The sequence below is a fragment of the Caretta caretta genome, chromosome 1, assembly GCF_965140235.1.
Source record: "Caretta caretta isolate rCarCar2 chromosome 1, rCarCar1.hap1, whole genome shotgun sequence".
In the NCBI taxonomy this organism is placed as follows: domain Eukaryota; kingdom Metazoa; phylum Chordata; order Testudines; family Cheloniidae; genus Caretta; species Caretta caretta.
This window is the reverse complement of record NC_134206.1, coordinates 114095933-114112099: the sequence shown is the minus strand read 5'-3', so window position 1 is coordinate 114112099 and position 16167 is coordinate 114095933. Positions and strand designations below refer to the sequence as shown.

General features: G+C 41.8%; 1 protein-coding gene across 2 annotated transcripts in view; it reads left to right on the top strand.

Moving 5' to 3' along the window:
* GCC2 (GRIP and coiled-coil domain containing 2) overlaps positions 1 to 7062 on the top strand; it is a 48029-nt gene extending 40967 nt beyond the window's left edge. The window contains exons 22-23 of one of the 2 annotated variants that reach the window (XM_048856490.2): positions 661 to 862; positions 2690 to 7062. In XM_048856490.2, coding sequence (XP_048712447.1) covers positions 661 to 862; positions 2690 to 2760 — 273 coding nt within the window. In that variant the 3' untranslated portion in view covers positions 2761 to 7062. Of the gene's footprint in view, positions 1 to 660; positions 872 to 2689 lie in introns of both variants that reach the window. The other variant, XM_048856484.2, reaches the window with a different exon arrangement.
* Positions 7063 to 16167: the final 9105 nt, after the last annotated feature.

Below are 16167 nucleotides of genomic sequence, written 5' to 3'. Positions count from 1 at the left end.
CATAATTTCTTCTCAGAAAAAGCACAACAGTTTAGGTTGAATTATTTTTCCCATGTAACTAATTTTTCTTAATTTTAACTGTTTTACCTCTTTAGTTAACAAAGCCAGTTTGCATTTTCTGCAACTGCAGGTAACAGCTTTTTGAAGCCAGTCTTCAAACCAGCGTTCTTGTGAGGTGCACAGTCTGTTAATATCAAAATTTGGGTGCATACTACTTGTTTTGCTATATAAATATTTCCTAATTAGATGAGTGAATAGTTTGCCGAAACATAACCCAAGTAACATATCTACTCAACTTTTTGCATTTTATTCCTGATCACCAGAATTGCCCAGTCTGTATCTTGTTCCCCCATACTTTCTTTATACAACTAAATTGCTTGTAACTAATATTGCAAAACTCTTCCAAAAAGGTGCTTAAGATTATAAATAGGTTAAATGAATTCTGAACCAACAGTGTTATCTGGAGGCCAGCTGTACATTTTAGGCCCCATGGGATCTTTGCCCAGAACACATCTTATGTAAACTACTGAACACTTTCAATACCTTATTGCATATCTAATATACATGTGCTTTGTTCCTCAGAGTAGTTTGTATTCCGTCGTTCATTTTATAAAAATCAGTAAGAAAATGTAATATTTAATGGTCTCTTTCTGTGTGCAGCTTCTTAAGAGTGAAGTAAGACGACTGGAAAGGAACCAAGAGCGAGAGAAGTCTGTTGCTAATCTGGAATACTTGAAAAATGTTCTGCTGCAATTTATATTTCTGAAGGCAGGAAGTGAAAGAGAGAGGCTTCTTCCAGTAATGGATACCATGTTGCAGCTCAGCCCTGAAGAGAGAGGAAAACTTGTTGCAATTGCCCAGGGTATGAGAAGTACTTGTGTTTTTTATCAAAAAGTTGCAGAAACAGAATATGAAAGTAGAAAAGACAAAATGAAATGTGGTGTGACTTCCTTCTGTGCAGATCTTCCAGAACAATAAAGCTCAAGAACATGGTGTAAACAGACAGGGAATAGAACTATTCTGGTCATTTAGGAGGGAGTTACGCTATTCATAACTGTAATAAAACAAGACTGTTAGCCAAAAGTTAAAAATAAAATTCACTCTGCAATTTGAAATAGGCTTTTTGTATTATCCCATTCAAAACATTTTTATTGGGTATTTATTGTCATTTTCCCTATTTAACTAATTACAATTTCCCTAAACGTTTTAGATTGTCAGCTGCAGTGTGTGCCCTTTCCAGATCATTTTTAAAATAAGGAATAAGTCAGTTACTGCTGAACATAAAGTAAGGAGAAGTGAGCATGACAGTGAAATGTGTAGACACACTAATGCACTCAGTGGGAGGATTTATAATTGGAATGGCAAGGCAGAAAAGGTTCCTAGCATTGAGTACTGCTGTTCTGGTAATCGCTAGGGAATAGAGCTTACCACTAACCTGGGATCCTTAAGGTGAAGTCAATAAACAGGCCTTTTATCTCTTTTCCAAATGCAGACATGTTTCCTGAAATACTCTAAACTAATGGGTTGGTGACCACAGATCGCAATTGACTGGTTGATCCTGGAGCCTCTGCCAGTCGATCGCGATCTCTGGCTGCTAAAAGTCCAGCAGTGCAATGGGGCTAGGCAGGCTCCCTGCTTGCACCAGCCCTATGCCGCTCCCAGAAGCGGCCAGCATGCCCCCGTGATCCCTGGGGCGTGGCAGGGGTCTCCACACACTGCTCCTGCCTGCAAGCATGCCCCCGCAACTCCCATTGGCTGGGAACTGGGAACCGCAGCCAATGGGAGCTGCGGGGGCAGTGCCTGGAGAGAGGGGTAGCACACAGAGCCATGTGCCTCCCGCCCCGCCAGGGTCGTAGGGGTGTGCCACTTCCGGGAGTGGTGTGGGGCTGGGAGAAGCAGGGAGCCTGCCTTAGCCTTGCTGTGCCACTGACCAGGAGCAGCCCGAGGTAAGTGCAGCCTGGCGGGAACATGCAACCCAAGCCCCAGCCCTGAGCCCCCTCCCGCAGCCAGCATCCTGAACTCCCTCCTTCACCCCAAACCCCTGCCCCAGATCTAGCACCCCATACCTGCTCCTGCACCCCATACTGCCTCCTGCACCCCAACACTCTGCCCCAGCTCGGAGCCTCCTCCTGCACTCAAACTCTCTCCCAGAGCTTGCACCCCAACCCCCTGCCCCAGGCTCACCCCGGAGCCCTCTCCCACATTCCAAACCCCTTGGCCCCAGCCCAGAGTCCGTACCCCCTCCTGAATCCCAAACCATAAACCGCTGCCGCAGCCCAATGAAAGTGAGGGAGGGTGGAGGAGAGCAAGTGACGAAGGGAATGGGGGGATGGAGTGAGCGGGGCAGGGCTTTGGGGAACAGGCAGGGTAGATCCTGGGTTGCACTTAAATTCAAAAAGTGATCTTGTGTGTAAAAAGAGACCACTGCTCTAAACAAAGTGTACACTGGACAGTGGTGTTTCATGATGACAAAATCTGTCAATGTGGTGGCAGTTTTCCAGAGTGTATTTTAAGATATCTCTTCAAAAAAGATAACTGGTGAACATAAGTATGGGATTTGAATGTAGGAAAACTGACAGAAGTAAATGTTTTGTGTCTTTCCCGCATAAGACTGCGTCATTCAGTTCACTTGTGCATAGTTGTTGTTTAGTGCTGGTGAAGATTATAAGCATATTTTTCCTCCCTTCAGGTGAGGAAGAAAGTGCATCACGGCCCTCTGGTTGGGCTTCGTACCTTCACAGTTGGTCAGGACTTCGATGAAACAATGGAAATCTTTTAGACATTTACATTCCACAATTGCACTAACAGAGAAATTTTACTATAGAAGAATGAACCTTACATGTGTAGCATTGACAGTTTTATTTTTCTGATTTTGCAAATTACCTTAGGCAATGCATCTTAGCCTAAAAATTGGAATAGAGGGTTTCTAAAGAACAGGTTCTGACTGCACCAAACTATTTCATTGTTTCTTGTAAACACGTTTAGATTAAGCAAGTTGGTATTCAGAAGTAAAATCAAAGGGGTGAAAAGTTACTGATTACTTGAGAGCATAATTTGGCAAACTGATCACATATTTTATTTTTATTAAAAATGTCATATTTAATAACTAGAACAAAAGGTAAAATAATTCTTAGTAAAGTACTTCAAAAATACGTTTTCAGGATGCTATTTTCACTCAGTGAATGTGAAGAAAACAAATAGTTTGTATTATTATAAATCTGTTGTCCATATACTATAATATCAAAGTCATATCAAACTGTTTCCACTGCATGATGATCTTTCTAAAATATTGCATGGCTCTTAAGAGAATTTGAAGATATTTGGCATTTTCTGTTTTGACTTTGGCTAAATTCTCAGTAAAAGTTTGCAGCAAAAACAGATTCAGAATATAAAGCTTAGGGCCAAAGAGTTTAGTGACGGCTAAAACTTGTTCTGTGTTTGGGATATTAATATGTCGGATGGATATTCAAGTCCTGACATTGGATCAGATGCTAGAGAGCGTTCAGAGAAGGCCCAGGACAGACATTTTCAAGAATCAGCAACACAGGTGGGCTGAAATTCTAGGGGAGAGGGCTTAAACTAAGGTATCTTTGTCTAAGGTTGGAATCTGCATAGGCAACTTGAGGGTTGAGTAATGAAGACCAGGCAAGAAGTTGTAAGCAGGCTCTGGCACCATCGTGCTATACTGAAATAAAAGGACTTTGTTCTAATGAACAAAGGTAGGAACAAGATCCAGAAGGAAGGATCTGAATTGGCTGAAGTTTACAATCCTAAATAAAACTGCCAGGAAAGAAGGAAGTGTGTTTGCTTGGAAAACTTTTATAGCAGATGCAGTTTGCAGGCATTCTAATGTAAAGAAATTACTCCTTTCTCTTTTCACTCCTCCTTGTGTCTCTGCCTTTTGGTCAAGTGGTTTGTGCTTCATTTTAGATTCTGCTACTTCATGGCTTTTCTGGAAATACCACTTCCATCTGTAAGAATAAGAATAATTCTGTTGTAAACAGTGCGCACGTTTCCTCCCCCACTCCCTCCCCCCAGCTTCTGTGTGTGTTTTGTTTGACTTTTTCCTCCTAACCCATGCTGTCTTTTTCCTCTGCATATTCCAGTTCTGTTCTCTTAATTACTCCATTATTTGTGTGTAAATTTATTATATGTACATATGCATTCTTCTCACCTACCATCCAAGACTTTTTCAGGCATTTGTCACCTCTTCTCCAATATGGTCTTATTCAGTCCTAAAACGACACTTTTGAACACAGAGGGGAGGGAAGATATACACTTAGACCCACCAGCATCTCTTTCTCTACAACAGATACTGCTGCCATACCACACTGTACAAACACTAATCAGCAAGAGCAGGGTTAGGGAAAAGCAGTCCTGAGATTCTGGTGTCCATTCCCTTGATAACATAGTATTAATCAGGACTGTGGTTAATCTGGCAGCAAGAACAGCAGTAGAAATTATCTTGCTATGAGAACAGAATTTCTATAATGAGTGGTTATTGATATGAAAGTGACTATATGTAAATAACTTCTTAGTCATCTCCACTTCCGGTGTGTATTTCAAGTTCTGTTGACTTATTATATTGAGGGGAAAACATGTTTTTTAATTGCTATTTGCAGTTAGCACTGCAAAGCCAACATAGTTACTATAGAATGAATCCTTTTTGGCACAAACCAATGCACTTCTTAAATTCTAGTTGCAGAATTGTCCTGGGTCATAGATGAGTCAGAAAGCACCCAGTTTGACTTTCCAATCTAGGATTGCAGGCCTCACAATTAGAAAACCATCTTTTGAACAATTGCAACTGTGGAAGCTGAGACAAGACATGAAGCTGCCACTGTGGTGTTTTTACAGTCATTTTCAGACTATAAGCACCCCTTCCACATCAGTGATTGGTTTTAAATCATTAGATGTTAATCCTAATTTAGACTAATCACAGCTGACTGTGAAAAAGAAAATTAAAACAATGCCAGGACAAAGTTGGTGGAAAAAGATTTCAGTTCATAATAGTTCACTCTTACATTTTTAAATCATAGCAGGAAAATGTCTGCACTGTTTCTTATGTTGACTTCAAAACTAGTTCAACTGAACATTTGCTGCTGTCATGATTCTTTTCTCCTTGAGTCTTTTCTGCACAATATCTGCACAACTGTCTTTGTTATAGAGAAGCTGTGACAGGAGGATCTTTCTCTTTTAAAATGTGTATTTCAGATCATAAGATTTTTATTTAACTTTGCAAACTGTGAATAACATTTTATGCTGCTTGCATACTTTCATATTGACTGTATAAAATAGAAATGGCTTTTTGATTTGTTTTCAGACTCTTGACTTGTATATCCACTATTTTAGTGAAACTCAAATATTGTGCTCATGAATGTAATATACACTCCTTGCATATGCTTCTGCTACAAAGGAACATTACTGAGGCCTTGAAAGACCATTGTCAAGAATATTTTAATAATTACAACTAAACATATTTGTATAATGTGTATGATACAATTGTCAGTGCTTTCAAAACAGAACAAATACTTTTCCAGGCTGTGGAAGAAACTTCAGCTGTAAGTAAGTGCCTGGGTTTTTAAATATATAGTTACAGTAAACAGGATAGACAGGACATGTGGACTGGAAGCAGAATTATTTTGAATGGTAAATATATATTTCATTAACTTCCATTTTAGTATTCTAATAAAGCACCCTAGTTGTGACTTAAATTCCAAAAGGCAATTTAAATTGAAAATTAAAGCTGGCACTCTGCTCACCTTTGCACTGTGTTGCTCATTTTTAAAGAATATATGTTGGTCTCACTTTGATTCTTTGTTATGTTTACTAGTTTTACAGTACCATATTATCCTGAGTTGTTTACAGACTTGTAAGAAGACATGACCCCTGCCCCACAGAGTTTACATATTTAGGGCCAAATTAGGGACTCCCTAGCATTAGGAGGAAGAGGGTGTGAGGAGTAAGATGACGTGACCCCGCTTTCCACCCTTGGCCACAGTTTGACTCCAGATGCTGGGGACTCCAAAAGAGCCTGCCAGTTCTGAAGCTAGTGCTAGAAACTGCAGAGGGAGAGTGTTTGGTTAGGGCCATGGCCCCACCCCCTGCATATCTGTTGGACTGTGGTTCGGCAGTTGCTACCTACACTTTTACAAGTCTGCAGCCCACTCCCTTTTATTGCCTTACAAAAAGGTGGTGTTCCTGCAGCCACCACTTGGCTTGTGCTTCTGTTTTCACTTGCAGAGAGACAGCTGTCCAGAGAGGCAGTCACACTGAATACTTTTTAAATTCACTATTAAAACCTCTTTCTGAGGAGCACACTTTAAAACATATCCTGATTTTTTTTGGTAAAGAAATGAAACAAACAAACACTTAAAGTATAACTGCTCCTTTGTTTATTCACAAGCAACTTTTGAGTGGGCCTGAGGGCAACCCCACTGAACATGCTCAGGTCCACCCTTTCTCTCGCACATCTACCTCCCAACCTTTTTGTACTAGCTCTGCTGCTGCTATGACCATTAAACACCTTTTTGCAGAGCCTGGGGAAGGCTGGCAGCAGCCGCAAAACTGGGTGTACGCGGTGTCAGAGGTGCAAAGTGAACACATGGAAGAGAACTTCTCTTTCTGTTGTAGTAATCGTAGGGGTTACTCGTAACAAAAGTAGATAAAAATGTTTGTTGGAAATGTGACTTAATTGATGGTCTCCTAATGTTCTGTTGTTCTTTTTGTTCAAAATGCATATTCACCGGAGTGTGTGCCTTTGTTCTGAATGCCTGTTTTCTTTGATAATTGGAGTAAATGTTATTCAGGGTACTTCCTGTTATGGGTTTGTCCTGCAATACAAAAGTAAAAAGGTTTAAGATAGTGAAAAGTTGCATAACGTGAGTTATGGGTTTACTGTAGAAATACTGGCACAATCCTAACTTGGGGATAGCATCGCCAATGAATGTGAAAATGAATTGTGAAAATGTTGTGGGGAGAAACATAATTTTAGAAATTTAATGTAAAATGACTGTCTTAGTGTATCTTATTAGGAAAAATATAAATGAACTTTAAAAAAGATTCCTGCTTTTGTTATTTGTCTGGCATATGCTACTAGACAGCAAATGGCTGACCTCTAGTAGCTGAGACTGATTAAAAAATGCTCAGTGTGTGGTGTTAGGGGTGGGGAAGCTGCTTCAGAGAGTCTCTGGTTTAATGTACACATCAGCCACTCGAACCTGAAACTAACACTTTCACAAAGTTGGACTCTTCTTGCAAATAGCATCCAATTTCTTATGTCCAAGAATGATTTAAACAAAAATATATGTGCCTCTTGTCCAATTCTCCCAGTCTGTTTTCCTTGGATAAATATAAACAGTCACTGTGAACTCATCCTGTTAAGAGAGGAAGGGTGAGGGAGTAAAACTGAAGGATCCATCTCTGTTGTTCCTTTGCTAATTAAATCTGCTTTAGCCTTGATCATTTTCTTGGTTGTGAATCAAGTTTTTGGGAAGCTTGTTGTGAAAATGCAGGAGAGAAGAAAGCAATTGTGCCAGCAGGAGCCACCAGCTTGACATTTCAGACCTCAGGTAATTTTGGCAAGAATATTCTGAATCTGAGTGTCAGGGTTTGCTTCTAAATCAATTCTCATTTCTTCTGGAAGCCCACGCCCAAGCTCTTGAAAATCTAGGAAAGACTGAAGCTATACCTGCATGACAGACTATACTAGCATGGCTATGCTGGCATAACCCCAGTCTGCACTGACAGAAAGGGGTTTTTCCATCTGGGTAGGAATACCACATCTCCGAAGTAAGCATTCTTCTGTCAACATAGCTGTGCCTGCACTTAGGGCTATGTCAGCATAGCAATGTCGGTCAGCAGTGTGGTTTTTCACACCCTGACTGAGGTAACTATTCCAAAATAACTTTCAAGTGCAGACCAAGTTTATGTTTTGTGTGTTTTAAGATTAAACATAAAGATACTTGCATTATGGTAACACAGATTTTTCCCTAAATGAAAAGATGCAAAATCATAGCTAACTTCAGTAGCATAATGGACTAGAATAAATATGGTTCTCCATTGCCTTGTACCTTGCCATACTCTTTCACACCTGTGTACAAGAATGAGTGTAAAAATGCAACCATTTTAAGTGGAGGTTTCTGATATGCTGCTGTTTACACCCACCTTGCACTTTGGAATGGACAAGGTACTAGAAAACAAAATTCATAGAACGTATAGTCCTCTCTTTCACCCCCACCAAATAAAAAATATGCAGTTTCATTGCCAATCTCCTTTAGCCTTTGCATTGTCCAAACCACCAGCAATTTACATAGCTAAAAGTATAATTTTGATTTTCAGCATTTAATATCCCAGATATAGTAGTTTAGTTACTTTGAAGGCCTCCCACGATAGCAGTGGTGGTCTGATTGTTTGTTTTTAGAACTTGTTAGACCTTATATCCACAGCTGACAAATATTTTCATTGATTTATGCTTTCTCTACACTAGGCTAGAAACCAAGTAAAGGTAAGGTATTTAAGTAAAACTATTAAACACTATCCTATCTACCTCATTGCAAACAGTGTTTGGCCCCACCATCCAAACTGTTATGATGCCCCCTGAGCCTTGGCCAAGTGCTCTTCCAGTGAAGGTCTCTATTCTGGTAAGTAAATTACAATTCTTGTTTTTAAGTCAGACCAAGAAAAAAGATACATAATATCTTCTAATACTACAGCTTTCCAACCCTTCAGTATTGGAGATAATCTTAAAATCCAGGCATTAGTTAAACTGTCCTCTGCTTATTTCAAGTCACATAAGAAGTATTTAAATGTATTAGTAAAACGTCTCAGGTGAAAATGTACTGATATGAAAAACTTGCAATTAAGGTTCCCAAAGACTCGTGTATTTAAATGGTAATAGCTTCTGGGTGGAGTGTAGGATCTTTTTTTACCTTAACCCTAAATGTTTTGGAATGGAGTGGGTATACCTGACAGACTGCTTCTTTGCCATTATGATACTGCTCCTGTTGTAATAAGTAGGGGTGCAAGCTTATAGCTGGTAAGAACCTGGAATTTCTGTTCCATGGGAAATTTTGAAATGTGGGGGAAGGGGGAAGCATCAGACCAAAACCAGGCAATTTCAGAATTTCCCCAAAATTTCTATTTGACTTTTTTTCAGAATTAAATTGACAAGCTTCCCAGAACTGTCTGGTGTTCCAGCTGCCCATGTGGCAGGCTGCCAAGAAACCAGGAGCCTAGCTGCCCAAGCTTGAGCCAGGTTTGCCTAGCTCCTGCCCTCTGGGAGGTAACCTAGAAGCCCTGAGAGCACTGGCTCTGTAGTGGGCAAACTGGGAGGAAACCAGACAGGTTTTCCTTGGAAACTTGTCTGGTTTCTATTGATAAATCAGCATTTTCCAATGGAAAAACATTCAATTGAAAAATTTCTGACTAGTTCTACTCAAGCTAGCAACTTTCTGAGGTGAATCCTACATTGGAAATCCCTACCCAGTTTGGTTCAACAGAGCCTGGATTGGTGACCTTACAGTACTCTGTGAAGCTCATCTATTCTGTTTGGAGGGTTAGGAATTTGGGATGGTTGAGGGAAGTGGTTATTTTATGATGGGTGGAGTACATGAGTGCTCTGCTGGGAGAAATGGGAGCAGTTTCAGAAAGATTTGTAAGTACAGTATGTACTAAATTTTATGTACTTTTAAAAAATGTATTTGTGTGTCTTAATGAATTCGCACTTAAAATACATGCCCTATATTTTCAAAACAATATCACTGGCGCAATAAACTTTCACATTAGAATTCAGGAAGTTGACTGTATTCTACATAAATGAGTACATGCTCAGATAACAAAAAGATGCTAAAAGTCACTAATCCAATGTTAAAAGTACTTGTTTCACTGTTATTTCAGATTTTTGCTATCACAGCTGGAAACAATATAAATACACATCCAATTACTGACCTAGTCACAGAACTGCTATTTCTGTTGGTAAATGCTGGATTTTTGATTTAATATACCAGTTTTTCAGAACTGGAGACTAATGTACTGAACTGTATGATCTTGCTGCACTATTCCTTTTTGCTTTCCAAAAAAACTGAAATTCAATACATTAGGCAGGATCCGATGGAAACTTGGAATTGAACCAAAGAGGAAGTCAAACTGATCAGTAACATAAGTCTGTCAATATACTGAATGTAATCATGCCCTATTTTTAAGCTGTAGAGGAAAATAAACCTTTGTTCTTGACAAATGGCTTTGTAAAAATTAAGTACACCAGAAACAGTGGTTGGACTGAATAGATCCATTTGTTTCTACAAATGAATTATGAAAGATTATTGATACTGAATGTAAATAATAAAACGGACAGCCCAACCCATGTGTAAACTGCTGATTCATTAGAAGTTTTATGAGGAATTTTTAGTTGGATATCCTGTATCCAAAAATTACCCATGCTGAGAGCTTTAAAATGCTATGTAACACACACACACACACACACACACACACACACACACACACACAAATAAAATGTACCTAATGCTGCAGTACTAGTACTTCATCCTACTGCGTATTTAACTTTACGCCTTAGAGTATAAAATAAACCCTTTTTATCTTAATATACTCCATGCAATATCATCTGCAAGTCAGCATGTAACTGCTGTGCTAACAGGCACTCAAAATCAATAACAAAGCATAAATACAAATAGCATCTGCAGTTCCATAATGTTCTGAGAAGAAGCAAAAGTTAAATACTACAGTCTAACAATGTGCCCTGAAGGTTGCCAAGTTTAGACACTGGCAGTCTCTCAAGGGCAGCAACTTCCAATGGCTGGAACCCTCAACTAAGAAAGCCCTTCTGTGCACCCCTGGGGACTTTTAGTCTAGGAACTGACAGCAAGAGCTTCACTGTGCCAGTTAAGACAGTAGAGAGTATAAGGGGATATGTGTTTGTCAGATAACTGGATCCCAACTTATTCAGTGCTTTTGTAACAGGGTGGCCTGCCCCTTAAGAGCCAGGCACCATGGGGTTAGCCAGCACTGTTCAGTCCCCCCACTTGTGCCATAATTAGCTGCCTGCCAGTCTAAGGGACAGGACTAATTAGAGTCAGGTGACAGCCTGTTAAGTGTTAGGGCCCATAAAAAGGCCGAGAAGCTCAGTTTGGGGAAGGAATTGCAGGGAGCAGCAAGTTGGGTACCTGTGGAAGGCCTTGAAGTAGGGTCTGGAAGGACTCCAGGGGAGCAGCTTGGATGGTCAGGCCTCTATCTCAAATTAGAGGGATGTAAAGGGAAGCTAGAAGGAAGGCCAAAGAGGAGCCCAAAGTAGGGTGGATGTGCTTTTGGTTTTCTGCAGTTGCAGAAAAGGACTCTTGTTATCCCAGAACAGGTGAAGTTCTAGTTATTGACTTGGCCGGAAGGCTAAGGTATGGCACCAACTCCTACCTGTATGGGGAAGGCTAAGGGGACCCACTATGGAGGAGGAAACTGAGGTGGAGAGCACCTGCAGTGCCATGTTCAGCCAGCAGGGTGTGCTAAGGGGCAGACATGCATATGACAATGTGGTAGAAGAAGTAGAATCATGAGATCCCACCCCTCTAATCAAGGAGGAATTAGGGGACAGAAGTATAGATGCCTTCTTTGGCTGAGGAACATCCACCTTCCCAGGCTGGTGTACCCCTCCTAACAAAGGGGAAAAGAGTGGAAGACATGCTACCCCTGCTAGCGGTGCAGCAAAGGTAGATGCTGGCAATCCTCTGGTAGATTTTGGAGGACTGACAAAAGCTGCAGTGCAGGAAGTACCCCAATACTGGTCAGGAAGAAATGCTCTGGTGTGCTGTTGGTGGAAAGGTGGGGCACAGAAGGAGGGTCTGACCCTTGAAGAGGAGAGAGGGCAAGTCCCCAGGTGTAGGATTTTTTTAAGTGGACATATTAAAAGGACATATTAAAAGGCTCGGTCTTGTGAAGAACTTGAACTTTGGGTAGAAAGACATAGCAAAGGGGCAGCTAGGGGCCCTGGGAGTAAGGGGAGGGAGTTGAAGATTTGGAAGCTGAGCGTCAAGACCCAGTTGAAGTAGATGGAGCTGGAGAGGAACCACAGGGAGCAAGCTGAGCTACTGAAGTAGGCTGTGGGAGAAGCAGGGAACTCCAGGGAAGCAGCCTGGGTGTCAGTGCTCTGTCTCAGAGCCAGAGAGACTGAAAGGTAGCACAGAGGCGCTGGGACTGTGAGGGGATTCCAGGGCAGTAGCTTGGGAGTCAGGGCTGTTAGAGCCACTTATAAGGAGGCCCACAAGGAGGGCTGAAAGTCCAAGTAGAATAAAAGTACTATTGGTTTGTATGGACTTTTGTTATCATGGAAGGGGTCAGGTTTTTGTTATTGACTTGACCATACAGCTAAGCTATGATACCAACTCCAGGCTGCGTGGGGGAGGCTGAGAGGACCCACTGTGGAGGAGGGAATTGAGGCCGAGAACGCCAGCAGTGCCACACTCAGCCAGCAGGGGGTGCTTTGAGGGTAGGCATGCCCTATGATATCTTTAAAGATTTTCCCCATCAAATTGAATTAATCCTGAAAATAACAAAGAAACCAAATCAGACATTAACTCAGGTGTTGAAAGCTCACAGAAATTTACTCATCAGAAGGCAGATAACTGTACTTTTCACCAGCTTGGTTTTATAGCTGTATCTACAGCCAATTGTTACTGAAACTCTCCTGCCAGCACTGCAATAATAGTTTTCTCACTAGTGCCAGCACTTCAGGTCATCTAGGCCTGCTCAGAGCAAGTGACCAGCCTACGTAATTGCCACCATTGCTAACCCTAGCGGTGTTGCACTGCCACTTCAACAATAGTGGGAGATTTTGAGAGAAAGATGTTTGTATACAAGGCCAAAAGCATAGGCCTAACTAAAGCTTATTTGTCATTGTCTAGCATGGAGGTGCCAAAAGCGAAAGGAGGAAGGATTTGTCAAGTGGGGTTAGAGTGCTAACTAGGACTTGGGAGCCCTATGTTGTTTCATGCTTTGTCACAGACATTCTGTGTGATCTTGAGCAAGTCACTTAGTCTGTTTCCTCACTTGTAAAATGGGGCTAGTAGCTCTTCCCTACGTCACAGTGGTGTTGTGAAGATGGGTACATTAAAGATTGTGAGACCTCAAATACTAATGGGGCCATATAAGTATGTTATGTACATAGTGGCTGAAATGAGTGAATACTGCATTAGAAGGAAATAGTCACAGCCTAAATGTATATAGCACCCAAATGGGTTAAATATTTAATCATTTTTTGCATCTTACTAAACTATTTTCCTCAAATATCCTGAGACAGTGAATTTCACAGCTTAATTAGAATACACATATTGTAGTGGAATATTGGCTGAGACTCTATGATATTGCATACTACCACACCAGAAAAAAGACAACGGAGATTAAATCAACACCCTGGACTGAGATGGTCTAACCACCACCCTAGGGAGGGGCAGGTTTTGGAAACCATCAACTTCCAGATTTTCATGTAGCAGCATTTGCAAAAAGTGCTTTCTTATATTTGAGCTAAATTTATACAGCTGTTGGGACACAGTCATCTCCATGATTACCAGTGCCTTCATCACTTTAACATTACATTACTAGTGCATTATGCTTTATATGGGGCTGTACTAATGTCGTTCAAAAACTGCATGTAGTGCAGAATACATCTGCCAGTTTATTAAATGTTGTTTCCTTTAGAAAGCACATGACTACCAGTGCACACCAGTAACCACAGATATCAGTTGATTTCCAGGTGAAGTGTAAAAGGTTTTGAAGATATGGGGGGGAGATGAGGGGTGAAGTGTGGGATCATGTAATTAATGCAAACACATAAGGGGGCTGAACTGAAGTTGCACAGGCTACCTTAATTCTTCCATTTACCAATTTTTTGTACGCTTGACTTTGCAACCTTGACATCCCTTTTAATATTGTGGCTTTTGTATGTATAAATATATAGAGCATCATTATTAACACAGATTTAGGGGTATGCTGCTATCCAACTCTGTCAGTAATTGTTCTCAGGTACTTGTTCCCTGGCCAACTGGAAAATGACCAGTTTTCCAAACTCAAACCATACAATCAATAGATTGCTGGCCTTTGGTGACTACCTATGCAGCAGTTTGATCTGGCCTTTGTCTGTATTGATTTATTGGCTATGCATTCCTATTTTGCTTCCTATCACTGAATCAGATTTTAATCAATAACAGAATTTTACCTCTGATCTCATGGGTACCGTCTTTTCCTCTTTTGAAGAATTTTCCTATTGGAAAAACTAGCTACAGATTGTTCTTTATTCATTTTGAATACTTTCCAACATGTAGTGTGAGAACAGCCCCACCTCTTTAAAAAGCCATGCTGCTTTTAAGAAATATTAGAAAGGCTTTGTTTTTCTGTTGAATTCTTGACCAGGATACTGACTGTGTCGATAATAAGGCCTTATACACTGTCCATATTTTCTCTGCCCTAGTGATGCCCTAGTGTTTTTGCTTCTTTGTTTTGCTCATATTGTTGGCTATTTTGATGACAGAGGAGTCTCATTTGTAAATAAAGAAATCTTAGTTTGGCACTGTCATTACCTTCCCCTTCAAGAGGACTGGTAAATAGCACAGCTGGATTTGAAAATAGGGCTGTTAAAATAGGTGCCTACCTCAACACTTTCTACTCTACCAGTGCCAGATTCTAACGAATAAGCAAGTGTTGAGTCACTCTTACCTGGGGGAAAGAGAGAGAACAGATCTGCCAGTGTAAGTTACTGAGTTTCATAGCTGCATAAATTCAGTATAGAACATATAATGGAAAAAGAATTTGAATGAAATGTTGTTTTGATGGCAATGTACAGTTCTGAGAAAATAGTCCTGGGCATTGTCTAACATAGTAGTTCTCAACCTATTCATCACTTTGGGCTGCATATGCAGCCCCCAAGGTGTTACCTGGGTCATGCACTGCTGCCCTCCCCCCAGATCCTTATGCCCAGTGCCTCCTGTCCACAGACCTTTCCACAGAGGGGGCCAGGAGCAGAGCCCCGGGTGGAGGGCTAGGCAGCAGGGATCCCAGAATCTGTGGGGCCAGGCTGGCCAGCGACCCCAACCCTCCCGTGCTGGGCGGCTAGGCAGCTGGGAACCTGGACTCTGAAAGGCCAGGCAGCAGCCCCGGACCTCCACCACACGGGGCTGGCTGGCGACCCCCACCCCGCTGCACTGGGCTACCATGCAACTGGGAACCTGGACCCTGTGCAACCCGGCGGCCTTTCGCACACAATTGGGCCACAGCTGTGTAGTAGTTGGTCCGTGAGTGGAGAATGGCTGGTCTAATGTCTACTTCATTTGACTCCTCTTGGCTTTCTTAATGAAACCATTTCCTCTGGTTGTGTTTCTCTCCAGGCACACGAAATATGTGGATAATCGAATTACATGATTGTGCATTGACTAAATTTCCTTTGAAAGAATTCATATTGGCATTCCAGATGTGGGTCTTAAACTTTACAGGGAATTTGTTTCTTTGAGTAGAAAAAAACCTGTGGTCCTTCTAAATGAGGGGAAAAAGGGTCTAGTCATTTTTGACTGGGCTTCGGGTAAGGGCAGCCTCTGTACTTAACATCCTGTGGAAGCCGCAGGCCATCACTGTCTCTTGGAATAAACACTCATGAGTCAGGAAAATAAACTGTAACCAATGAACCTTGATTCAACTATGCTCTTAAATTCAGTGAGAACATTTATTAACTGAATATCAGCCTAGTGGGGCTTTTAAAAACAGACCTCAGGAGATGATTTCAGTGGAAACTAGGTCATAGGCCAGAGTAGGGAACATGATGGCTTTCTCCCCTCATCTTCCAGTCTCATTCTCTCTTCTGTTCCGCCCCTCACACAGACCATTTAAAAGTTTGGAAAAGGAAGAAGCGTTCAAGCAAAGACCAACCCTACCCCAGACTAAGGTGGCTGCTCCTACAGCAGAGGCAAAACTCCCCTTGAGCTCGGCGCTGCCAGCTCAGCCTCAGACCCACCTCAGTCAAGCCGGAAGGCTCCCGCGGGCGGGCAGGGAGGGAGAGAGGAAGGAGGGCGGCAAACGCCGCTTTGCCCCAGCCCCCGAGGCCCGCCAAAGTGAGGGCTGGCTCAGCGCCGCGGGAGAGGGCCCATCTCTGTCTCGCCTTCGCCCAGCGCCTAGCCC